The sequence below is a fragment of the Microcaecilia unicolor genome, chromosome 6 (assembly GCF_901765095.1).
Source record: "Microcaecilia unicolor chromosome 6, aMicUni1.1, whole genome shotgun sequence".
NCBI classification, from domain to species: Eukaryota; Metazoa; Chordata; class Amphibia; order Gymnophiona; family Siphonopidae; genus Microcaecilia; species Microcaecilia unicolor.
Genome location: NC_044036.1, coordinates 114,735,789 through 114,763,230, shown reverse-complemented (window position 1 = coordinate 114,763,230; position 27,442 = coordinate 114,735,789). Strand labels below are relative to the sequence as shown.

General features: G+C 42.1%; 1 protein-coding gene across 1 annotated transcript in view; it reads left to right on the top strand.

The window, feature by feature from the left end:
• C6H1orf112 (chromosome 6 C1orf112 homolog) overlaps positions 1-27,442 on the top strand; it is a 148,895-nt gene that overhangs the window by 17,841 nt on the left and 103,612 nt on the right. Inside the window, 9 exon segments of the mRNA XM_030207309.1 lie at positions 615-755; positions 7,572-7,612; positions 7,614-7,658; positions 7,660-7,730; positions 9,318-9,402; positions 18,009-18,151; positions 18,549-18,551; positions 19,008-19,087; positions 20,252-20,316. Of these exon segments, the coding sequence (XP_030063169.1) occupies positions 615-755; positions 7,572-7,612; positions 7,614-7,658; positions 7,660-7,730; positions 9,318-9,402; positions 18,009-18,151; positions 18,549-18,551; positions 19,008-19,087; positions 20,252-20,316 (674 nt within the window).

The following is a 27,442-nucleotide window of genomic DNA, read 5'->3' as shown; positions in this document are numbered from 1 at the left end:
GAATCCAAAGTGGTCCCGGCTTAAAAATTAATGAAGTCCACTGGTCTAAAGCATTCCTGGAACTGGTTTCCTTTCTAATTTTGAGAATCTTTTTGTTGTCCTCTTAATTCACTTACATACATAGAAAAACATACATAGAAATAAAGGCCAATATGTATGTTGTGAGTGATATACCGTATTTCCTTGATCTTAGATGCACTTTTTTGTCGGTTTTGATGTCTGTGGAAAGTAAGTGTGGCTTACATTCGATGGCTTCTTAGAATTGAGGTCCAGAATTTGAAATCACATGGCCTAATTCCTTATTCTCTCCACTTAGCCACCTAGGGCCTTGGGGACCTTCTCCCTTCCGAACCATACCTTTTCAAGGGCAGTACTCTCCCTGCATCCGGACTTATGCTGCCATGTGCACAATGAAGGTGCATCTTAGAATCAAGTTTTTTCCCTCTTGTATGCAAAGGGGGGGGGGGGGGGTGCATCTTAGAATCAGGGGCATTTTAGAATCGAGGAAATACGGTAGTAATGTTTAAGTTCACTTATGATGGGACTACAAATTTTCAGAATTTCATACATGGAAATTTGTTAGGATGCTGTGAATTTTGTTTCCTGTTTTGCAGAATCTGATTCATGGACTCGAAGCATTGACAGCTTGTGTGTGTCATGTCTCTTCCCTGGATGAGCCACTGGCATTGCACAGCATCCAGACCCTTCCTACTGCTGTCCTTCATGTACTCAGGAACACCTTCACGCATTGCAAGGTGGGACACAGCCAGATTTCTGAATGTTAGAACTATTGTACAGTGAGTCACTTTTAAACCTATTATACTGAAAGTTCTTTGCTGTGCAGCAAAGATCAGAATTCCCTCTGAATCCTGTTATAAGTAGCTTTAGAGCCAGCTATTACTCACTCCTATTAAGGTTAGTAAATAAACACTTTTTGAAAATGGAAAATAAGGTGCAACCTTTTTGTTGGCCTAACTTAGGGGTATGTTTACTAAGGCGTGTTAGCATTTTGAACGCGCCTTTAAAGTTAAGACGCGTTAAACACTAATACGCCAATATATTCCTATGGGCGCATTAGCGTTTGATGCGCATCAACCATTAATGCGCATTCAAAATGCTAACGTGCCTATAGCGCACCTTAGTAAACATACCCCTTATTTTTGACAAGTTTCTGAAGCCAAACTGCCTTCCTCAGGTCAGGACAGTCAAAAAAAAAATCTGTTAAATTTGGTCTGATTAAAAAAAACCACCCACCTCATTTTCTTTTATTTTTATTTATTAGCCTGCTTTGAAGGTTAACACATCTACTACATTACTTCTGTCCCTATTTAGTAATGGTTGGGATTCCATCCCTTTTTGGCTTATGAATGCTGCCTTCACATTGGACCACCCCCTCCCTCAACAGATATTTAAAATTATGTACTAGTTTAGTTTAGACACAGAAAGGAGTGCTTTATATAGTTATTACTGAATGCCTTGGTTGTATTACAATACGAGTGATGAATGTAGGCATAATCTGGAGTACCTTCTAACAAGGATTGTTTTAATCCAGTTTTACTCACTGTATTAGAATGATGTTATAAGGCCTTCAGTAAATCACATTTGGTTTGAATTTTAGATTATTACTTTTCTTTTCTATATCTGAACTCAAAGCGATGTTACATTCAGGTACACAAGTTATTTCTCTGCCCAAGAGGGCTCAAAATCTTGCAGCTTTCACTTATCATTGTTCTTCTGTCTGTGTGCCTGATAGCTTTTGTGTGATTTCTCTCACTTCTGTGGCTGAACTGCTGATTACATTATTGAGAGCTGCCATGGAACGATGTGTGCAATCCTCTTACAAGTTCCATTATTATATCACAAATCATAACAAAAATGTCTGTGGCTTACAAAGTCAATAAAATTAAGGGAGTGGGGAGGACAAAAACATTATTAACTTCCTTACAGTCTCTCGAATATCTGGGGAGTTTCTTCAGCACACAAGTTGAGAAAGTGTTCTTCCCTGCCATGACGGGACAAAAGCTTCAGGTTCAGGTACACAACCTTCTTTGGCTTCAGAGACCTTGAGTGTGGGATATGCAGGTGCTGGGGACTATAGCAGCTACACTGTAGACCTCCCATTGGCGAGAACTCACATGAGACTGCCTTAACAGTCTTCTAAATCATTGTCTCCTATTACTCCAGGAATACAGTTGTTGTCTTCCCTGGACATTTCAGGCAAAACTTTCCTCAATTGGTGGCTGCAGTCTACCAACCTTCAGAAAGGCCTTTCCTTACATCTCCAGAATGGATAGTAGTGTTATGGATGCCAGACTTTCAGGATGAGGGGGACTCAGTGTCACCATCACACAGCTCAGGGATGATGGAATTCTACCCTGAGGCATCGTGGTCTATCAATTATCTGGAATTGAGAGCAGTTTCTGCAAAGTACTACTGACCTTTGCCAGCTTGGTTCAAAGGAAACTAGTGAGGATTCTGTCTGATAACATACATCAGTTTCTTATGTCAACAGACAAGGCGGAATGAAGAGAGGCTCATCTAATAATAATAATATTTTTTGCTTCTTACCAAAACGTTTAGAGCAAATTATAATAAAATAATAAAAAAGAAAATATTTTCCAAAATGCATAATATCTGTTTTCAACAGAAATCACTAATCATTACAACAAAAATCTCTTAAATAAGAAAGCTTTCAGATTTTTTCTAATTTAAAATAACAATGCTCCTTTCTGACTCTCAGGCAGAAGGGAATTCCAAAGCTTGACAGCCTGGTATGAGAAGGAAGTAGAAAAGGTGCTTAGATCTGAACTTTCCTATCCCCATCTTAGAGCTTTCCTGAAAGCCCATCTCTCTTCCTTGGCATTTCCTGAGCCTTCCTAGCTGAAGCGGTGGTGTTCGGGCGGAGGCACAGCTCCTAGCCAACTTTACCTGTCCCCCCCCCCCCCCCTTATTTTTCTATTTTTTCTCTTACTGTCCTGTCGAATATTGTAGGTCATCTTGGCTTTTTTTTTCAGATTTGTAAACTGCCTTGATTCATACCCTGAAAGGCAGTATACCAAGTGTGAAATAAACATAAAGACTCTGGTGTATCTAATATTTTTTGACTGCAGGGAAACGTAATAATTAGGGCTGTACCGACTATTCATATTCAATTCACCTCCGAATACTGCCCAGAATACATTATTTGTATTGGCCGAATAGTGATTTAAATTCAAATATGAATAATCCAGGGGGCTACTGTGCTAAATCTTACTGAAATAAACTCTTGATCTCTGATTTGAGGTTGCTTTTTTTTTTTATTTGTTAGGTTAAAGCTGAATGACCATATATTTGTATTTTGGTATTCATACTTGGCTGAATATATTTTCATTATTCGTATTGGCCAAATGGTAAAATATGCTATTCGATACAGCCTCTAGTAATAATAGAGAATTATTTCTGCATAAAATTCTCAAAGGATTTGAATAAAAAAACTAAACAAAACTTGTAACCGGGTGCTAAACCATATAAAAATGTTAAAACAGTAGTACAGACTTTAATAAAACATCGAGCATGAATAGGGAACAAATAAAGTCTAATTTAAAATGGGAAAGCTCGTTCTGTATGATGTGCACAATAGAGTAGCTTGGAGAGCCTGTAAACGAGTGAAAGAAGCTTCAGTACTGTCCAGACAGAGAAGGTTGTGGTAATCCACTGAGGTTGATATCGGAGCTTGAATAAGAAGTTTCAAGTGATTGAAAAGAAAAAGTTTCTACATGTTTCAGTAATTTAGTTTATAAAAAAAAACACCCTGGGTTACTTTTTTTTGATCTGTAAAGGTCAATTTGGAGTCCAAAAGAACTCCCAGTACTCGTAAAGAAGGAGGCAATAGCAAACTTTGTGTTATTTATCTTTTCAGATGGACATGGCAAAACAGTAAGGCTGAACCAAATACATTTATTCCTTTCCGTATTTAACTTTAAATGAATGTTTGATGCCCTGTTCTCAACAATATTAAAACACCTTTGAATGTGAGGCATAATTTCTTTTATAGAGGAATTAAAAGGAAGTATTACAGTGATGTAATCTGTGTAAGTGTAAAAAGTATGCCTGTCTCTTTCAATCTTATATTAAAGTAGCCATGATGATGATGATAAAAATTGGAGAAAGTAGGCAGCCCTGAGGGATCCCATATTTCATTTGCCATGGTTTTGAATATTCCCCTGCCCGTGTCACTTGGTAAAATCTTTTTCTCAAAAATCCCTTGAACCAGGACAAGACGCAGACAGAAATTCCTATTACACTCGATAGATGGAGCAACAAATCATGATCTATAAGGCCAATGGATGTAGATAAATCGAACTGTAATATCACTTGATTACTGTGGTAACATGAGCGAAGGTGGGCTGTGGGGCCAGGTAAGACAAGCCACACACACTCAGCAAGTTACAGTAAAGCAAATAATGTTTATTAAAGGTGTTTGGTAAGGGCTCCTGTTCACAGGAAGGGAGGAAGTAATACTCAAAGCTATTTCTATAAACACAATAGACTTCAGGTGCCTGCTTCTGTAGGGTCACAGCATATGAAAATGTTTCTCAGCTCCGCAGCAATCTTACTGGTCTCTGTCTTGGTCCCTGGATCCAGAGTTACCAGCACAATCTGTAGCAGATACACAAGGCTGGCCAGCAAGCCAGCCAGTGTGAAAACACAAACTCTTCAAGGCGCCAGGTTGAATTTGGCCTACCTGAACATAGGGGTTATAGTTTCTCTAACTCAGAGTGGAAGCATCTGCAGTGGGCATCACTACTTCCCTCTGGGCTTTCTTAACCTAGCTTGGAGCTGGACTTTTATACTTCCTGGACTATGCCGTCTTGTCTCCAACCCTTCCCTTGTCAATTTCCCCTGGAGGGATTAGGGTTTTTAAGGTGGCTCTGACACTGTGAGGGAACATTCTTAAGGGAAAGTGGCAGTGTTCTATAGACTGGAATAGCAAAGGAGCACTGACTGTCTAGCAGCGACAAAAGAAAAAACAGAAAGCAGACACTGGAGGTCCAAACAGTTCCTTTATTTGTACAGACCCGACGTGGCCACATTTCGCCAATTAAGGCTTCATCAGGGGTAGTAATATAAAATGGCTAGCCAGGGACATACAAAGGCTTAACCTGGATAGCACAACTGATCATCCAAGATGACTTTCAGCAGTGGTTCCTTCACAGAAGTGGAGCAGCAGCTTCAATCCTCTATAACTATGCAGATATAACACATATACAGATAGTAATGCTTCTAATGGGCCAAAAAGTATGTTCCACTGATCTTGGCAGTACACACAGCAGAGACACTGAACACTCAAGCAGACTTCCTCAGCAGGAACTCCTTGAATCTGGAAGAATGGGAGCTCAAATGAAGCATTTGCCATAATTGTGACGAAGTGGGGCCTTCCAGTACTAGAACTGATGACCATGACATACAATTTTTATTTATTTATGTTGCATTTGTATCCCACATTTTCCCACCTCTTTGCGGGCTCAGTGTGGCTATGGCAAAGTTCCCTAATTCTTCAGCTGTCGAAAGGAGTTTGGTTTGGAAGGTCTGGATACTGTTCTTCAGCTAATGGCCTCAGAATTTGTTCCCTTATATGGTAGATTGCCCCGCCTGGTGCATCCCAGGATGCGCTGGGCGGAGTGAGACACTGCCATTTTGTAGATGGCAGCACTGGAGCAGGAGCAAGTGGGCATTGTTCCTGCCTCTTCTCTCTTTGCAGTACAGATCACTAAAATCCCTTTTCAACAACACCACCTCCCCCATATTATCTGGACATACACATATTGGAAAAGGGCTTTTTTATTCTAATGTAAACTATGCAGATATACACATATAATTGCCAGCAAAAATTCTGTACTTGCAGTAATGAACCTATCCTTGAATTGCTGCAGTAAACTCTGGGACCCTTTTACTAAGCCGTGTAAGTGCCTACACCCGCCCAATGCACACCAATTTGGAACTACCGTATGGCCCGGACGAGAATTTATTTTTATATGTGCCCATTATTCACACCAGAAAATATATTTATTTCCAGTGCGCAGCACTAACCGGGAGGTAATCGGCATTGTACGCATGCTGCCAATTACTGCCCGGTTAATGTGTAAGACCTTACCGCTAAGTGAATGGATGGCGGTAAGGTCTCAGGCCCAAATGGATGTACGCCAATTTTCATTTGCTGCACATCCATTTTCGGCCAAAAAATGGCCTTATTGCATGCGTGATGAAAAATGGACCTGCATGCGTCCAATACATGAGTCTACACCTGCGCAGGCCAATTTTCAGTGCACCTTAGTAAAAGGACCCCTAAAGACTTGATATGGATCAATCCTTTTCAGCCTAATGATGACCCCATTAGCCAAGTCCTTATCCACTCAGGGCCTTAACCCATTCATCTGTGCAGACGACGTCACAATATACATCCCTTTTAAACATGATCTGACAGAAATCACTAACGAAATCAACCTCGGCTTCCATATCATGAACTCATGGGCAAACGCATTCCAACTAAAACTCAATATAGAAAAAACACACTGCCTTATCCTCTTATCCCATACAACACGAATATACCCACAAACTTAGTCACCCCGGATTATGCCCTCCCCGACTCAGCCTGAAATCCTGATGTCACAATCGACCGAAACCTTACACTCGAGACCCAAGTTAACTCTACAATCAAGAAATGTTCCACTCAATGTGGAAACTTAAACGCGTGAAACCATTCTTCCCGAGGGCAACTTTCTGCAACCTGATACAATCAATGGTACTAAGCCATGCTGACTATTGCAATGGATTGTATGCGGGATGCAAAGAACAACTCATAAAGAAACTACAGACTGCTCAAAATACAGCAGCCAGGCTTATATTTGGGAAAACCGCGATTCGACAGCACCAAACCCCTACGAGAAAAACTGCACTGGCGCCCAATCAAAGAACGTATTACTTTCAAAATCTGCCCCTGGTCCACAGATTATCTATGGCGAAGCCCCTGGGTTATATGATTGACCTCATAGACCTACCAACCAGAAACACAATTGGAACATCACGAACCTACCTAAATCTTCACCTCCCTAGTTGCAAGGGGACTCAAGTACAAATCAATTTATGGATCCAGTCTTCCTCCTATATAAGCACGCAACTATGGAACGCATTACCGAAAGCCATAAAGACAACGCAGGACCACCTCAACTTCTGGAAATCACTACAGACCGATCTGTTCGAGAAGGCATACCCTACTGATCCAACTTAGTGCCTGAAACTCAGCAACATAACGAAACCAAAACTTGCAATAACATTATATAACTCTTCTTCTCTTGATTCGCTAATGTGTTCTGTAACACATATATTCATTCTCTATAACATCACTCTGTATTTGTTTCATCACCGGAGGTGGTTACCGGCCCATGTGCTATGTAAGCCACATTGAGCCTGCAATAGGTGTGAAATTGTGGGGTACAAATGCACAAATAAATAAACATAAGCATAACATCCAGCATGGCTAACCCATTCCATACCATGGTTATAGCTGAGTCTTCCCTCTTTTCTTATTCCAGGACAGTGAGTCGATGTACAGTGGTTGTCTTCACCTGGTTTTGACTCTTGCAGGGTCTCTTTAAAGAGGCTGTCTCACTCCAAAGCAACTGAGGAGCTGCTGGATAAAATCAACATGGATTCCACTGCTCTAGAGGATGATATTATAGACATGGTGTCAGGTGTGCACTTCTTTTTCTGTTTTTTCTCCTGACTATTCTCATTATGGTAGACATGCACAACCTCCAGCATTTTCTCTGTCCTCTTCTCTGTGGGAGCTTCCTCACTGCCATATTATTGTTGCTCCAATGATTAGATGTACTGTAAGTGCAAAACCTGGTGTTAGCTCCTTCAAGGGTTCTGCCAGTCTACAACAAGAGTCTAATCCAATTCTGGTTTCCTGTTTGACACTGGAGAGCACTAAACATTCTGTTGTCCTTGGGCATGTAAATTATCTATCATCTATATATATATATCATAAAGTAAACAAAAACTTTGTCCACCCACTCATTCTTTTTCTGTCAGCAAACACATGCTTCTTTTTTATGTCAAATGAAATACCCAAAAGCCCACTGAAGACAGAGATGTTGAAATTAAGGCAGGGCTGGTGCATGGGTATTAGGTGTCCTAGGCAAACCTTCAGTCTTGCACTCCCCCCCCCCCCCCCCCACACATACAATTTAAAAAGATGCATTTATAATTTTCCCCCCATATGGATTCCTTTCGCTCTCCTCCCTAGTCTCAGCAGTATCCAGGTTCCCCCTCTCCCTTCCTGCAGCCACAGCAACATATGTACCTCACTTGCCCTTGTTGCTCTGGGTTCCACATAGGCTGTAGTTCTCCCTCTCATCAGTGCTCTGATACCCACAAAACTGCAGAGCAAGCTGCAGCAGCTCGGAGACAAGCAACCCTGTACTGCACTGCTCCAGTGTCCTACAGAGAGGTACACAGGCAGCAGACAGTATGCAGGAGCCTGCGATTGCTGTGCTTGTCACCTGTGTACTTCCTCTCTGTGTATCCCCAGGGATAGCCCTCTCAGCGTAAGAGGATTGGCTTCCAGCCACTGGGCACGCCCAGGTGCTGCATTACTTCCAGATTGCAAGGAGGAAGAGGAAGAGAGATATTCCCTTCATTGGCACCTTGATTTCTTGGTTTTGCGGGTTGGTCTGCATCAGCACGTTGCTAGATGGACAGATGAAATGCTGGTTTTGCCACTGTGCTACAACACCACCCCTAAAATTGTGGGACTCTGAATGACAACTTAGTTTGATTATTGCTTCCATCAGCTTTGAATGGAAGTGGCCTGGTGTTAGTGCTTCTCATTATTTTAGTTCCTAGTCTGGAATTTGGGATCCAGATAGAAGACACATGCCCATTTACGTCTTCAGATTCACACTGTAAATAGAATAAGGTGACAAAGAATTTTACCATCATTATTCAGTGGTAAAGAATGGATTAAATCTCTCACCTGGCAAAAGTCTAGAAACAGCACTTCCTTGTTGAAATGTGCCTGCATTGCTTGCCATGAAATTCTTTCTTGTATGTGAAGATGTGGAATATGGGGGAATTAAATTATTTTTGTTCAGTATAGATTGGGTAGAAAATAAAAATGTGGGAGGTAGAATTAGGAAGGTGTATAATTATGTTTATATATATATATATATACACACACACCATGTAATTAGTTTCTTGTATAGAAAGAGGGGTGATCAAGTCTTTCTTTCTTTAGATTTATACTTTATGTCTATTTTTTGCTCTTTCTTTGGTAGTACTGCACACTGTGCTGGAGCTTTGTGCTGTCATTTCTAGCATGGACCATGCCCTACACGCCAACACCTGGAAGTTCATTATCAAGTATGTTGCTAATTTCCTACAGTACATTTACAAGCCTATTCACTTCTCTCAGCTTTCTCTTCCCAGGCTGGAAAACCCTAATCTTTTTAGCATTCTGTATCATTTTATTGACGACCTAGTTGTGCTATATCCTCTTTGAGATGGGGTGACCAGAACTGCATACAGTACTCCAACTATGGTCACACCATGGACCTATGCAGTGTAAAATATTTAATTTATTCTCCATTTTTTTTTTAGTAATTCCTTCTTTAGCATCCTCACTAGACCAGTCCAGAACCTCTGAGTTATATCTGACCAGTGTTTGGAGACAGAGGAAAAAATACTGCATGCCTTGCCCAAAAAGGACACTGTGCAGCTTTAGATGTTCAGTATTTCTCTGTCTCCAGCAGATGGTGATGGGTAGACCATGCACTCAGACTAGTTTCTGAGGCATCTCCTGACCCAGTTGGAGAAATGTTTCAGCAGGGCAGAGGAGTATGTTGTTTGGGTTTGTGCTCTACATAAAAGGACAAAAGAAATTTTATCCTGAAGCAGGGGTGATAATTCAGAGGAGTCCAAGTTCTTCCTGCCCCCACCCCATCACCATTGCCTTCTTCTTGTCTTGTGAAACAAATTTAAAAAAAAAGAAAGTGAAAAATTATTTTTCAATGAATGAAATTACCTCATGTAAAAGAGGGAGAACTTAAGTACTTCAGTGGTTTCTAGACTGACTTCAGAGGCAGATTATGGTAGTAGGTGAGAGTATACACCTGCTTTGAAACTATCCTTTTCTTCAGCCATACCTGAGGAAACTTAGGTTATAGGCTGCAGTTTCTGGCCACCAAGAGCGTCTTCTTTTGTTAAAGCATATTGGCCAAAGCAGTGTACTTGCCTACTGCCGCAGCCTATGTGCCTTTTGTAATTCTCAGGGCATGCTTCAGCAGGGAGGCCTGGTGAGGTATGTAAAGTCTTGCTTGTGTTGTGGTAACCATCAGAGTTTATTTTCTCATGGTGGTCCTTGTCTCGGGGGGGGGGGGGGGGAACAACTCCGGACACGGCCACCATTTCATTTTAGAGCAGGAAGGAGGCATTTTACAGGTGCCTATATAGTCCTGTGGATCACAGGTGCAAAGTGCAGGAAGGTGTCCTTTTTGAGTTTCACCCTTCTGAAGCTGCTCAGTCTTGGGATCATTTCCAGAACTACTCGTTTTTCAGCCTGAGACTATTGGATCAAGGAAAGCTCCTGCAATTTTGAAAGGTCCTGGGAAATAGCTAATAGCCTGGGTAGTTCTGTAGAATCCCTGGAAGCAGGGGTTCCTTACCTCCGGAGTTTCTATTGTTTTTTACAGAAGGCTCTGAGGGATCTGTCAATGTGGGAGCTGTCCCCTACTCTTCAGATCTGGAACAGATGGTAAGGTAGCTAAGCAGATGTGTTTGGGTACACTGGAGGAATTGGATTTTCATACAAACCTGTCGGCTGTGGCCATTATATACAGAGGGTCCATGGTGACCTGTTCTCAGTCCCTGGTGGACTTGGAGACTAGGGATATTTCTTTGAGTGAAAGGATGACCCTTCAGTAGTCCTGGAAGGAACAAGAATGTCCTGTGATCATTTTCACGTTACTGGAACCCTTAAGTGTTGTGATTTCTCAAAACCCATGCTACAGCCTTGCTGGGGGATCTCTTTTAAAAGGGAATCTGTAAGTCTTTGAGGGCTTTCCCAATTTGAATATATAGGCTCTGATTTCAGCGAAGTGGGTCATTCCAGAAACAAGTCTAAGGAGGGGTAGAACAGTAGCTAAGATCTATCTTTTGGTGTCTAAGGAAAAGGAGAAGCTCACACAGTCTAAGCTTAGATCTTAGTATCAACAATTACCAAAATATACTTCCACTCCAGTGGAAGAAGATTCTGTGCTAAAGGATGTGCAGGATTATTGGATGTTAGTCCTAGGCCTTCAAGTAGTGTGGGCAGTGCCTAAATTTCTGTAGTCTGTCTGCTTTGGGTGTAGCTGGAACATGACATTTGCATTGAAAGTCTAGCGAAGCGCCACATCTAGAAATGTGATTTCTTCAGGTGTCAGGTGCTCCCTATGATCTTATTATACTATCCATAAGGAACATAACAGTAGTAGTATCGGCCACATGCTTTTTGGCTAGCGATTTATCTACAGATTCTGCTGCCAAGACTTATCTCAGTAATCTTCCTTTTAGAAGCATATGCAAAAAACAGCCTGCCTTCAGAGTTGATCTGAATAGATTCTCAAACCACAGAATTCAAGGCTGGCTTATGCATGATAGCTCTCAGGCCAGGCAATTTTGGATCCATTCAGCATTCTTTTCAAGTGCACCAGCTGTCCTTCCAGAAGGGCAAGAAAGTAATTAACCAAAGGACCTTCAATCTCAGATGCCCTAGGATGTCGCAGTAAGGCCCTAAAGCTTCATTCCTCTCAGGGACGGTTAAGAGACTGATGGTTTCTGTTTACCAAGGAATTGTAACCAGTCACCTCCAGTCGGGGTTGTAACCTTGCCTGACCATAATCACAATTTGGAGTTCTTTTGTCCTCTTACAAATTTATTTTCTGGTTTCTCCGTGTACTGCCTTAGCCAGGTTGGGGGGGAGGAGGCCAGAGGCATTCAGAAGACATTCTTTGTACTATTTGTAAACTTTTAGATAAGTGTTAGCGGCTGCGTGGTTGAGAGAATTTTGATTGCCTTGATTTCTCAAGAAGTTTATCTACATGTTTTCATTTGGCCACTAATCAGCATTTTCAATTCAAGCAATGCCATTTGGTTTTGCAACTGTTCCCAGAGTGTTCTCTAAGAGTAGATCTTTATTTGGGTAACTGGCTGTTTCAACATTGTGAGCAGTGGCTCCAATGAATATATCTGTAGAGCGATGAAAGAGTTGTCCCGTTATGCATCCACAAGGCATTCTATGCCCATTCTGCGAGCGCAAGCATTACCTGAATTTTGGAGATGAAGGTTTCAGACAGGGATTTTGAAGTCCTACTCATTTTGAGAAGTGTTTTGCTATATCCCACAAGTTCTGGACTGGTGTGAAGATGCTAGTCCCAAAAGACCAGTTTAGGGGTCCTATCTAGTATATCACCAGTTATTAGACTGCTCAAATTTTATCTAATCTTCTTTTATCTTGCTGGTTATGCAGATGATTTTTTTTCTCCTCCATAAAACCCTCTGTACGATGGTGCTGGAGGAGTGGAAAAGCCCTGACTTAGTGCTCAGGGGCACTGAGGCCATGGGAAAACTTTATCCTCTTCCACAGAAGGAGTCAGATCAGCTTCTTAAGCTTCCCAAGGTGGATGCTGTTATGACCACAGTCATGAAGAAGACAACGATGCAATGTAGGATGGTTTGGCCCTCAAGGATGGCCAAGATAGGAGAGCTGTTTCTCAGGCAGACTTTGTAGCTTCAGCTGTGAGGACCCAGACCACCATATGTGTGGGTTATATAGCCCAAGCCCTTCTTCAGTGGTTCAGCAGCTTCCACAGTTATTGGAGGTAGTATAGTTAAAGTCTGGATCCACCTTGTGGCAGATGTGCTGTATGATTTTGCTCAGATTGGGGCTAGATCACAGGCCTCAATGGTGGTGGTACAAAGGGTGCTCTGGCTGTGGAATTGGACTGCTGATCTGGCATCCAAGCCGAGTCTAGAGCAGGCTTCCTTTTGGGGAGGATTTGTAAAAGCCTTATTAAGGACTTGAGTCAAACTCAGCTGCAGAGGCTTTCAGAGAACCATGCAAGAGTGGCCATGAGAGGCTCTTTGGGCGATTACGGCAATCAGGCAAATGAAGTTACTCACCTTCCTGGATCTGATGGGAGACTTACCTTCATACCTTCATATTCCTATTTGTCAAGCACGGGTAACACACTCAGTTCAGAACTTACTGTTCAGCCTGGCGAGGGCTTCCAGAACATAGAAACATACAAAATGATGGCAGATAAAAATTATATGTCCTATCCAGTCTGCCATCAGTGCTATCTACTATTCCTTCCTCTCCCTTAAAGATTCTATGTTCCTGTCGCATGCTTTCATGAATTCAGATACAGTCTTTGTCTCCACCACCTCCATCAAGAGGCAGTTCCAAGCATCCACCACTCTTTCCGTAATGAAGTATTTTCTTGGGTTACATCCCCTTTCACTGTCATCCTATGCCCCCCTCATTCTAGAGCTTCCTATCAGTTGAAAGAGGTTTGCCTCCTGTGCATTGTGTCATGGATGTATTTTAAATATCTCTATCATATCTCTTCTCTTTCATCTTTCTTCCAAGTATATGAGATCTTTAAGTCTGTCCTCATACTCTTTATGATGAGACCACTGACCATTTTAGTGGCTGCCCTCAAAGCTTTAGTCTGCCTTGGTGCCTCCGCCATCTTGAACTTGCTTTGCAAACCAACGGATTCATCTGAGATTTGAACCCAGGACCTCTCACACCCAAAGGAAGAATCGTATTCCTAAGCTGACAAACCTCTCAAGGTTATGGTGTCTACTGCATTTCTTTGCAAGGAGAGAATTCAACTTCACCCACACCTAGATGATTGACTGATTAGGCCAAGTCGAGCCCAGACCAGGAATGCAATAACCAGAGTAACTCAGTGTTGGAGAAACTGGACTGGGTAGTCTGTTATGCCAAGAGCATCCTGGTTCCTCCTCAAGTCACTGAAGTATCTGAGGGAACATTTCGGAGGGTGCCTGGGATTATATACACTTGGTAGGTACCATGGTGTGGTGACTCTGGATCTGGTGCCCTGGGCTTGGGTTTAGAGGTTCACACTAAAGTGCACGCTGCCTTTTCTGTGGTTGCTGAGGTCACAGGAGTACAGGGTGCAGCTGGCATCTACTGCCAGAAATATGGAAGTCGCTAGAGTTGTGGAGTTGCCCTCAGCATCTGTTCATTGGATGCTGCTCATGATGGATGCCAGCCTACTGGGTGGGGAGCCCATTGTTAGGCCAGATGGAAAAGGCAAGGTGGTATCCCAGTCCATCAACAGACCGGAAACCCAAGCAGTCAGGTTGACATTGTTAGCCTTCCACAGTTGCCTGGAAGGGATGGGCAGTAAGGGGGTTGTCAGACAATGCGCAGCCTTTGCATACATCAACAAGCAGGGAAGAACAAGAAGTGCAGCAGTAGCTTCAGAGGTCACTCCACTGCTTCAGTGGGTGGAGCAACATTTGCTGGCCCTCTCAGTGGTGCATATTGCAGGTACTAAGAATGTGCAGATGGTGCACATCGTGAGCACTTAGAATGTACAGGTGGATCCTGGAGAGTGGGAGCTTGGAGACTGGACCTTTCAAATGCTGGTGGTTGCCTTATGGTGGCTCGAAGAAATGCCAGATCTCCCTAGGTTTTTCAGTTGTAGAGATCCCTGGCATAAATTTGTTGCTTCAGTGGTTGCTGGTGAATGTTTTATTGTTTATTACTTGATATACTGCTCTTTGTGAGAATATAAAGCGATTTACAAAAAATATGAAAGAAAAGGAAGGGAAGTAAAGTAGTTTAAAATTAGGGGTCAAGTAATGGCCAGAGTATTACATAGGTAAAAACTTCTGTCCTAGCGGGAGCCGCCTAACCCAGCCTGACACCAAAGGCTGTTCTGAATAGATGCATCTTGAGCACTTTTCTAAACTTAGGAAATGACTTCAAGGCAAAGAGATTTAGGTAAGGTGTTCCAGAGAGATGGAGCAGTTGAAAAGACTGCACACTCTGGTTGTAGTGAGTTTTGACCTTGAACCGAGGGAATATTGAAACGGTATCATTTAAAGAACGAAGACACCGAGAAGGGACATAGGGGATTATGAGAGAAGAAAGGTAAGAAGGAACAGATGTATAAAATGCTTTGTGAATAAGGGCCAGAATTTTGTAATGGATACAAAAGGCAATAGGAAGCCAGTGGAGTCACATGGTCAAACTTGTTAGAAAAGGAAAGCATATGAATGGCTGTATTTTGAACTGATTGTAAACATTTGAGAAGATATTGAGGAGTGCCGCAGTAGATTACATTACAGTAATTCAGTGGGATGAGACCAGCCACGTATGTGTGTTCAAGGAGGCCCTTAATTTGGCAGGGTTTAAAAAAGTTTTTTAAGGATTGATCCCTTTCTTGTGATACTGATAGCCTTGGTACACTGACCTCTGAATCTGCAGGTAGAGGAGCTACTCAGGTTTTCCAAGAAGCCCGGGATTCTGAAGCATGTCTCATTTCCTGGAAGATCCGTATTCCTTCTGGCTTATGGCCTGGCCTATGAGATGTGCAAGTTGAGGCAAGAAAGCCTGTGCTCCTACGGTAATTGTATGCTTCTAAAGGTGAGGAGGGCTTCTGCCTCCCTTTGTATGTGAGGGTCTGGTAGGTATTTAAATCTTGGTGTCAGTGGGTAGGATGGGTTGGAGAGGGTATTCTCTCTCAAATCCTTGAAGGTTCAGGTAGTGGCCCTGGACTGTTGCCAGGACAGGTTCAGGGATTCTCTTTAGTGGTGCATCTGGTTGTTAGGCAGTTCCTGAAGGAGTCAAGTACCTGCTGAGGTGGCTAGTTTCTTAGTGGGACCTGGCTGTGGTCCTCAAGGTTCTGGTGGGTTTACCATTTGAGTGGCTCAGGAAGATGAGCTTGAAAGACTCATTATCAAAGGCAGTTTATCCTATGGTAATATTTTCAGCCTGGCAGGTTTCAGATTTCCAGGTCCTCTCTTGTAGAGATCTCTGTCTTGTCTTTAAGAGGATTCAATGTTGCTCATGAATCTAGCCTTCCTACCTAAGTGGTGTCACCATTTCATATGAACCAGGAAGTGTGTGTCCCTGGCCTTTCTTAAGAAGGATAGGAAAGGCCCAAAGTTTCATGCACTTGATGTGTGCAGGGTGGTGTTCTGGAGTATTTGGAGTGGACCAACTCTTTCGGAAGTTGGATCATCTTTTGATCTTACACAGTGGCCCTAGGAAGGAGGAGGCAGCTTTCAAGTTCTGTGTAGTGCATTGGATTAAGGATAAGCTCAACATATTTGTATCAGAGACGGTCCAGTAGTCCTTAAGGTGCATTTTATGAGGGCACAGGTAGCAGCCTATGGTTTCACTGTTGAAAATCTGCAGGACAGTGACTTGGTTGTCCTTGCATTCATTGTGAAGCGCTACAGACTGGATTTACAGGCAAAGGAAAACAGCGCATTTGGGCGTTCCATCATTGAAGGGGCATTGTTTTCTCCTCCCAGGACAGTAAAGCTTGGCTACATCCCACTAGTTCACTGGTTCCCAAACCTGGTCCTGGAGGCACCCTTGCCAGTCAGGTGTTCAGAATATCCACAATGAATATTCATGAGAGAGATTTGCATGCACTGTCTCCACTGCATGCCAATCTCTCTCATGAATATTCATTGTAGATATCCTGAATATCTGAGTGGCTGGGGTGCCTCCAGGATCAGGTTTGGGAACCCACTGCACTAGTATGAACTGGTCTAGCAGAAGAAAAGGAAGGTGAAATTTGTTCTTACCTGATAATTTTCTTTTCTTTGGTCTTGCTAGTCCAGTCCAGGTCCTGCACAGAACGGACCTGAGATGATTCTCTGTCATTCCAGTACATGTTCCTATATTTGTATCCTGGAGTTTTTCCAATATCTTCCCTTAGTTTACAAATTTTTTTTTAAAAGGGCAGAACAAAGAGTTTATGGCTTTTAGACTAAGGGGAAGTTTCTTTGTATGTCAGTTTATGGTGTTGGTCTTTTTGGTTTGGGTAGTTCAGCAGTTAGCACATCAGCTTGGGCAAAGCATACTGGAACATTACAGGACTGGATCAATTCTTATAGTGGTGGTGATTTTTGCTGAAATTCAGTGTTCTCTACCTCCCAACGTGCTGGTTGGGGAGCAAAACCCACTAGTCTGGACTGGTCTAGCAGGACTCGAAAGAAAATTATCAATAAGAATAAATTTCACCTTTGCTGTTTTGCATATACTTATAAATTAATGGAAACATGCTGCAGAATTTTGAAACCTTTGTGGGAAAACTTACTCATGAACTGCCCAGGATACTAGAGCTATGCTTGTAATGTTTGTTCTCTGATGACTAACTACTATAATAAAGATTCATAAACTTTCTTATCTCAATGTTTGTAAGTTGTTCTTTGTATCATTTCTTTGGTAGAAATTAAATGGAATAGCATTGAGGAAAGAATTGTTTAAATGGAGGCAGAGCTAGTACATCGGAATTTTGTACCCTAAATGAACCTTTAGCCTTGCATCTCTTTTCTGTACTTTGGGGGATGGGAGAGGCTATAGTTAGTGCAGTGTGGGCTAATCCCTGAGTGCAGTGGATCTCCCATATGGTCTGGTATATTTTTTGAGCTCTGCCCTTTCCTCCTTCAGTTCTTATATACACATATTTTCCTTGTTTGTTAATTTCCTATTCTCTATTTTTTTCCTTTTGAAATTTGTGAACTGCCTAAGAATCCCACTGAATAGTGGATATAAAGTCTGTAATAATAATCTATTGCTTAAAAACTGTCTTACCAAACGTCCCAGAGACATCTTGGTGATATTTTGATGAGCCTGTTATCTGTGTGTGAGAACAAACATTGCAAATAGATAATCTTTCTTTAATGTTAAACCCTGATTTGCCTTTGTTTGGAAGGCAAAGCCTGAAGCACCAGACCCTGGTGGAGAACCAGCTGAGGCACAGTGACATCATCGGTAGGCTTTGTGATGACATCCTGAGCTCCTTCCTGTCCTCCTTACAGCTGGCTGAGCAAATGAAGCAGTCAGGGATGCAAGTGAGTCTGCTGCTGTCTCCTTCTGAATGTATGAGGTAGAGGGGAATAAATGAGCTGCCCAGAGCGAGGCCAGACTCTGTGCTAAACTTTAACTCCTGTTTGAGTCTGGGAAGTACTGCGGTTAATTAGAGATGGATGTTCAAATTTCCCAGGCAGTTTTAAAAATTGCCCAGTATGTCTTTGGGTGATCAGGTGAGATCTTTGGGTTGCTTTATGTAACTGCTCAGATTTAATCTCAGATATCTCAGAAGTGACCTGAGGTAATACTTTTCTTCACGGAAAGGGTGGTGAATTTGTGGAACGGGCCTCCCGGTGGAAGCGATAGAGACGAAAACAATATCTGAATTCAAGAGAGCTTGGGACAAGTACATAGGATTTCTAAGGAGTGATAGAGAGAGTAGATGGTATGAATTGGCAGACTGAATAGGCCATATGGTCTTTATCTGCTTACATTTTTCTGTGTTTCTATGCTTCACTTACTAGTTGGATACACTGAGACCAAGATTTAGAGACAGGCTCCTCAAGAAACGTGGTATGGTAAATCTCCATAAGCATAAACTTACATTCAGTGGCAGTAAACAGATGGGTGCTCCTACAGAATATAAATGGATAACTTTAAACATAGTGATTTTTTTTTTTTTTTTTTTTTTTTAGAAAAGGCACCTAAGTGGTTGGCACCACTGCCAACCGCATAATTGGTTTAAAGTATCAGTCCCATTATGTCCAAATGCTTTTATAATGTGTAAAACCAGAATTATCAATCAAAATATTAGCACATTTTAATGTTGTTTTCCTTTGAAGCAGACTGTTTAATGCATTTATAAATTGTAAGAGTTTTTCCTATGATACATTTTGAATAGGAGAACACAGAACTTCGATATTCCAGAGAACAGCCAAATTGTGCCGCTTCTTTGCTAATTCTCTCGTACATTACACTAAGGTAAGCCCTGCTCTCTCTTTTTTGGGCATTTGATTTACATTTATTGATGCTAGCTAGAATATTCTTAGGCCGATATTTGAAAACACTTTGTTATCAGCAGTGGGTGTTGACTTGCAAATGTCAGTGTCAATATTGTTCTTATTAATTGCAGTTTTCCTTAAAAATAAGGGTTCAATGCAATGTAAAATTGGAAGTAACCCTAAAGTTACATATAACACAATCTAAACATAATAGATAATTAAACGACAAGAATATAGTTAATAACAACATTCAAAAAAATATGTTTTCAACAATTTGCGGAATTTTAAATAATTTCTTTCAACTCTGATAGTTAATGGAAGAATTCCATAGTGGGATAACAATAACCGCATAGATAGTATTAAACTATCCAATGGAATCATATCTTACCAGAAGACAAAGGACAGAGAATAAGTTGTTTAAATAATCTTCAAGAATGGCCAAATAAAGACTTAGAAACCATAATTATTAATAAATGCGAAGTTTCAATTTTGAGCTGCAAGAAATTAATGAATTCTGTCTGTTCAAGTTGCTGGGAAATCAGAATTTATGCATTTAATTGGAGCAGGATTTGGGCAGTGGAAAAAGTTATATAGAGAGTGGCAAAATTCAGCTGCTGTCCCAAGCCATGTTAGCGTTTTTAGCGTGCGCTAAACGCTAGAGTCGCCCATATGTTCCTATGAGCAACTTAGTGTCTGCTAATCATTAGCGCATGCTAAAAATGCTAATGTGCCATTAGCGCTGCCTTAGTAAACAGGGCCCTAAATGTCTTGATGCTAGCGCACATGTACTAGTGCTTGGATGTTTACTGCTGCTGAAAATCTGACAACTTAAAATATTGTTTGTATGTGTCCTGAATGCCAGGGCATAGTTTTTTTTTTTTTATCAGGAGTTACCAATACAGGACTGAATATTATAGATTTGTACAGTTTAAAGTGACATACATGCTGAATTTGGATATTACTATGGTGAGATACAGTATAGAATATGGATAAGAAAGAAGGTGATATGCAGCTGACAAGATAGGATCTGATTAGGATTGACAAGACTGGATGTAATGAGGGCTTTTTTCTTTCTTCTTACTGGTATATATTTTTATGTAAAGTAAAGGTATCTTATTCTTAAGTAAAATGTGTTTTCTAACAGGAGTTCATGCCGTTCCTTTCTGATTCTTGCAGCAGATTACATCAATTATATCTTCAGATACACAGGTATGCATTACACCATACAAAATAATCTCAGACCGGTTCAAAGTATGGCATCCAAAGAGTTTTTCTGAATGGAGTTTTGAAGTTTTGTAATGTCGTTAGTGCATTAAGCCCCTGTACTAACAAAACCTCTCAAATGACTTTTCCTTATCATCCCACCAGACCAGTCAGAATGCTTGGATTTTCCTTTTGCAGATGGAGACTGAGAGCTCCTGAACTAGTGACAGCATAATTTAAGTAACCTGCATAGTCCTACACTAGCCAGTATTTCTCAGTCTCCGGCAGAGATGGTAGGTGAGGCAGTCTGGGTATGGTCAGCTAGGCTGGGTCAGGGGGGTATTTTGGATTGTGAGAATGCATGGTTGGAAGGGGATTCCTTCCTTAGCCTCTGTGGAACCTGGGTGAAGATGCACCACATACCTGGTCTGGGAGCCAAGAGGAATGGCTACAGGAAAAAGTCCCTCTAGGAGAGAATGCCACAGTACTTAGAATTTTCCATAAGGATGAGTTTGCCCTCCCTAATTGTCCAGATTCTCTTGGCTTTGAAGATTTCAGACTTGGAGCCAGCGGACAGCATGACATCAGATGATGTACTGCTTGAGTGTATTAAAAAGCTGGCACAGGCTTTCCCAGTGCATAAAGTGATTAAACAAATGATTGCAGCAGAATTGAATATCCTTGATGCAGGGTTGAAACATAGAAACATGACAGCAGATAAGTTAATGATTACTGAGGATTGGCAGACTGGATGGGCCATACGGCACTTATCTGTTATCATGTTTCTATGCTTGAAGGTAGAAAGATCTATGGCGAGACTGTATCACATACCGGTGGTGTTAGTTTCCTATGCTCTTTTTTCTTCTTTGGGTGTTTTGAAATTTGTGAACCACAGTGATACCCCATGAATGGTGGTATATAGTCTGTAATAATAATAATTGGCTTAAAAACTGCCCTACCACATCTCCCCAAAACTTTTGTGCAGAAACATCTTGGTAATTACCTGTGTGTGAGAACAAACGTTACAAATAAGTAATCTTTCTTTAATGTCAAACACCAATTTTCCTTTAATTGTTGGATGGCAAAGCCTGAAGCATCAGTCCCTGGTGGAGAACTAGCTGAGGTACAGTGACATTATTGGTAAATTTTGTGATGACATCCTGGGCTCCTTCCTGTCCTGGTTACAGCTGGCTGAGCAAATGAAGCGGTCAGGGATGTAAGTGAGGCTGCTGCTACTGTCTTCTTCCCAAGTGGTTGCTCTTGTCTTAGAGCTCATGAAGAAAACACTGTCCTGGTGGAAGGAAGCAGAGCCATGAAGGATCCACAGGCTAGATGGATGCAAACTTTATTGAAACAGGCATTTGAGGTGTTAGCCTTTACTTCATAGGTGGAAGACTGGTGAGGTTTGGTAGCAAGGGTCTGTTTCCATTGGACCCAGAATTTACAGGAGGATGCCCTGGAAAGGGAATTTGGAAGGTGTTTTGGGAGCAGCTAGGTTGGAGAGGGTTGCTGCACCATTTTTTTTTTTTTTTTGTGGCTGAGGAGTTGGGCTATGGACGTAACTTCCAAGGGCTTTGTAAGCTTCCTTTTAAGGGTGAGTTGTTGTTTGGAGAAGATCTAGAAAAACTGGTGCAGTATTTGACAAAATTCAAGGTTCCATGACACATCTCACATTCTGATGGCCAGGTGATATTTTAGGGATACAAAGAGGCGAATTTTCAAAGCACTTTGCCTTCCAAAGTTCCATAGAAACCTATGGAACTTTGGAAGGCTAAGTGCTTTGAAAATGAGCCCCAAAGAGATATAGGCCCGGTAGGATTAGCGGTTCTCAGCATTGGAGATTTTTATCTTGGGGCAGTTCTTTCAGGATGATCAGAGAAGAGACTGGACCTAGGAATACAGGAGGTGTTAGGTCAACACTGAAATTTTAGAGGCTCGGTTTCTCCAGTGAGGGAATCCCTAAGGCAGTTTTTCCGGAGGTGGGCCCAAATAACCTTGGACCAGTCAGTTCTAGAAGTTCATGATGGATATGCGCTTGGGTTTACCTGTCCTCCCCAACATTTTCTTGGAATCCTCTTGCACGTCTTCAGTAAAGGTGGCAGCAGTAAAGTCAACTCTAGAAAAGTTGGTGTAGTTGCAAGCTGTGGTCCTGGTAGCTCCAGAGGAACAAGGAAGGGGTTAGTATTCCATTTGCTTTGTAGTTCCCAGGAAGTAACAACCTTAAGCTCAAAACGCCCAGAATTCAATTAATATAGCCATTTCGAAACAGCAAAGCGTTTGTTTTGTTTTTCCAAAATGGCCACTTGCAAGATGTTTTTGTGCTCTGTGTGTTTATCTTTTTGGTCCATTTTCGAATACAAAATGTCCAAGTGAAAATGCACAAAATCAAGCCATTGGGATGTAGGAGGAGCCAGTATTCTTAGTAGACTGGCCGCACAGACATCCCAATGTCAGTGCAGTGGACTTAACATAAAAGGTCCCAGGTACACATCTCACCGTTACCCCTTTACATTGTATGTTGAGCCCTCTAAAACTTATCAAAAACCCACTGTACCCAATTGTACACTACTATAATAGCCCTTAAGCATGTCGGTGTCACCCATATGTAGGTACAGTAGGTTTTTGGTTAGGGTTGGAAGGCTCAAACTTTTCATCACAAGTGTAACAGAGTGGATTATGGGCCTGGATCCTCTTCCCCGACGTGCACTGCACCAACCACTAGACTACTCCAGGCTCCTGCTTGCTACTCTAATAGGTCGGCTATTACATTTGAGGCTGCCATAGAGGCTGGTATGTACTGTTTGTTTTACATTTTTTGGGGGGGTGGGGGTCAGTGATCACTGGGGACCTTCTAGGAGACTCCCTCTTCCAAGGCAGCAAAGGGGCTGCCAGACTGGAGGTGGGACTTCTCTACAATGTCCCTGTAGGTCTCCTCTGTGTACCTCTCTGTCTCCCTCAGCTCCTCCAAGTCTGCCACTCTAGCCTCAAGAGAACAGACCTGTTGTTGCATGTATGGAAGCCATGTGTTGTGAAACCGTTCTGGGCATGCGCATAGCAGCCACTTTTATCGATTGACTGCTAAGCCCATGACCTGACACTTTCCCTGCTGAGTTGCCTGCTGAACCATGCAGCTCATTTGTATGCAATTTCTTTTGAGAATCGCTTGCTATTTCCACGTCGATAAGGTGGAAATAGCGAGCGGTTGTTTCTGTGGACCTTTGTAGTAAGGCCCACTAATCTGTTGAAGATACATTTGGGACTGACAAGACTCTAATGAAAAGTACAACAAAGTACATGGATGAGTCATGTGCTTTTGTCTTGTTCCAGCAGAGAGGGTGTCTTCTAGAACTTTTAAGAAAGCTTTCAGGCATGAGTAATCAGAAAGCAAGTAGTCTTAGAAGGAGAATAACAAATGGGAAGAAGCAAAATAAGGATTTATGGAGAGCTCCCTAATTCCAAAAAGTTGTGGAGAAGAATCTGTAGGAAAGAATGGGAAGAATTGGAGGGAGAGAGGTAAGTGGTTTCGGTTCTCCAGGATCTTGAGGATTAATATGCTTGTTCAAAGAGCCAGGTTTCAGGCCGGATCAGTTTGTACAGTGACAAAATACACTTTGTCTGTGGGGTACCTGGTTCTGCTACTCACTGTAATGCTTGGGCAGGCCTGGCTTTAAAAGGGCATGACAAGGTTCATGTTTACAGGGCCAAGATGACGCTGGTCTAAGTTCTTTCTCCCTACATGAATTTTTACAAAGCTGTAATGTGGTGCTTAGTTCAGAAATGCACAAATCATTCTTCAGATATAGTCTGGTTGAGATTCTAGGTTTGGACTGTTAAGCCTAAAAGGTCTATTTGCAGAGTGAAGCCCAACCCTCTTACTTTTACAGCCTGCTTATTGGTTTGTTTGGTTTTTTGGGGATTGTCTGCCTTGTCTGTCTCAGGTTATGACACATAGCATCAAAATCAAACCAAGATCCATAAGCATGGGGTTTGTGAAGAAGGTATGTTTTCTTGGATAGTGAAGTGTTTGTTGTGATACTGAGAATTGCAAAAATTCTACCCTTTGGATCCACAGAGAGAAGGGGTTGTGTGCTCACTTGGCTGAGGGGAGCAGGAGCACTAGCAGGAGCATTTTCAAGCTTAGCCACTGGCAGAGCAGTGATGTCAAGAAAAACACACAAAGCCTACAACTGTGATGTCAGCAGTTGCTAATCTTCTTTTGGGTTTATGGGGCTGTGTTGCAGCTTGACTGAGGTAGTTGGAGAGCTAGTGGCACCATTTTCTTCCTATGGCATGACAGCACTAAATAGGAGAAGACTCTGGAGAATGCACTGGCTCTGTCTACCATCCTTGGTGAATAAAACCACAATAACTCACTAGGAACTCCTGCAGATATGGTAAGTAAAGTATAATTTCCATGGTCTGTACAGCTATTCATGCTAAATTAATAGCACTTTTCAAATATTTGAAACACGCTAAAAAGAAAGAAAGAAAAGGGAAAAGATCAAATGGAATCTCCACATACCATAGATTTCATGTTCTGTCGCTTTTTCACATACGTTCTTCTTCCTCCTCTTTCATTTAGAAATAGCCCTTTACTAGGAGTGCCATGTTGTGGCTTTTTGCACTTGTTTGTCATTCGCACTTTCATAGCGGATTTGGGTCTTCAGTTCTTTTCAATGATAATGGGCCATTGGTGTAGGGACAATAGTGTCAGACTGTTGGTATTTCTATTGTGGTACTAGCTCATGGAAGTTAGGATAGGTGTTGCCTGCTGTCTTCATCTTGAGAATTGTCAGCTATCAGCTCTTTGGTAATTGTCCCATTCCTTCCACTCTGCTTAGATTGTTAAAAAATCACATGTAAATTTTAGCATTCTATAATATTTGTATAACTGTGTACCTCGTCCATGCTTTACTGAAACGTCACCCACCTTCAATGCACCAATGCATTTAGGAGCCATGTTTCAGAATAGCACATAGTTGGAATATTAGCATTTATGTACATACTAGTAAATGAGGCCCGTTTCTGACACAAATGAAACGGGCGCTAGCAAGGTTTTTGTCGGAGTGTGTATGTTTGAGAGTGTGTGTGAGAGAGAGAGAGAGTGAATGTGTTTGTGACAGAGTGAGACTGCTGGGTGCGAGTGTATCTGCTCTGTCCCCTGCCCCCCCCCTGCAGCCACCCAGTGATTCTCCTCTCTCCCCTGCTCCCCCTGCAGCCACCCAGCGATTATCCTTTTTCTTGCCCCCCCCCCCCGTATCCACCCAGGGATGCTGTTCTGTCCCCTGCCCCCCTCCTGCCACCCAGCGAGTCCTCTGTCCCCTGCTCCCCCTCCAGCCACCCAGTGATTCTCCTCTCCCCCGACTCCCCCCTCCAGCCCATCGATTGTCCTCTCTCCCCTGCCCCCCCCTCCAGACACCCATGGATTCTAGTTTTTCCTGTGGCCTCCCTCCAGCCACCCAGCGATTCTCCGTTTTCCCTTGCCCCACCTGTACATATGTGCCTGTATTCTGGCCATTTACGTTCATTCATGGTGCCTAGATGTTGGCATCCACCTATTGAATTGCCCTCTTAAGTGTAACAAGTCACTTAAATGTACAGAATACTGACATTTTAGCCCATAAGTATACACTTGCTTGTGGAAATGTCATTTGGAAGCCTAAGTGGTATTGTACAAATGGGTGCTCAAATGGCATAGCATGTATTTTTAAGGGGGGTGTTCACGTGGTTGGAACATGGGCAGGCCATAGGCAGGGCAGACATTTAGGTGTTCAGCTTACAGAATACTGTAAGCTGCCTGCATGCTGGCCACGTTTAGGCACCCCATTTGTGCCAGGTCTGTGGCAGGTATAAATGGTGGTGGCTCAATGCACACTAATATTGGGTACCCAAATATACACTAGTATTCTGTAAGGACACTTTAGTGTCCATATAGAATAGGCTGTCATCCTGCGTTAGCAGGACACCTAAATGGATGAACTCTGTTGTAGAATTGCTCCCCTAGTGTCCAAGTCCTGCTATGATAAAGTCTCAGTCCATAAATTTTAACATAAGAACATAAGTGTTTCAAACTGGGATAGACCGAACATTCATCAAGCCCAGCATCTTGTTTCCAACAGTGGCCAATCCAGGTTACAAGTACCTGGCAAGATCCCAAAATAGTACAATACATTTATGCTGCTTATCCTAGAAATAAGCAGTGGATTTTGCAGAAGTCCATTAATAATGGTTTATGGACTTTTTTTAAGAAGCTATCCAAACCTTTTTTTTTAATAACTTGCTAAGCTAACCGCTTTTACTACATTCTCTGGCAGCGACTTCCAGAGTTTAATTACACATTGAGTGAAGAAATATTTTCTCTCATTTGTTTTAAATTTACTAGTTTATAGCTTCATTGCGTGCCCCCTAGTCCTAGTATTTTTGGAAAGAGTAAACAAGCGATTCACGTCTACCCGTTCCACTCCACTCATTATTTTATAGACCTCTCATATCTCCCCTCAACCATCTTTTCTCAAGCTAAAGAGCACTAGCTGCCCTTTCCTCATAGGGAAGTCATTACATCCCTTTATCATTTTCGTCAGCCTTCTCTGTACCTTTTCTAATTCCATTATATCTTTTTTGAGATGCAGTGGTCAGAATTGCACAGAGTATTCAAGGTGCAGTCGCACTGTGGAGCAATACAAAGGCATTATAACGTCCTCATTTTTGTTTTCCATTCCTTTTCTAATAATACCTAACATTTTATTTGCTTTCTTAGCTGACGCACACTGAGCAGAGGGTTTCAACGTATCATCAACCATGACACCTAGATCCCTTTCCTGGTCAATTACTCCTAATGTGGAACTTTGCATCACTTAACTATAGTTGGGGTTCCTGTTTCCCATATACATCACTTTGCACTTGCTCACATTAAACATCGTCTGTAATTTGGATGCCCAGTTTCCAAGCCTCATAAGGTCCTCTTGTAATTTTTCACAATCCTCTCACGATTTAACAATTTTGAATAACTTTGTTTGTGTTGTCAGCAAATCTAGTTACCTCACTAGTTACTCATCTCTATATCATTTATAAATATGTTAAAAAGCAGCAGTCCCAGCACAGACCCCTGGGGAACCCCACTGTCTACCTTTCT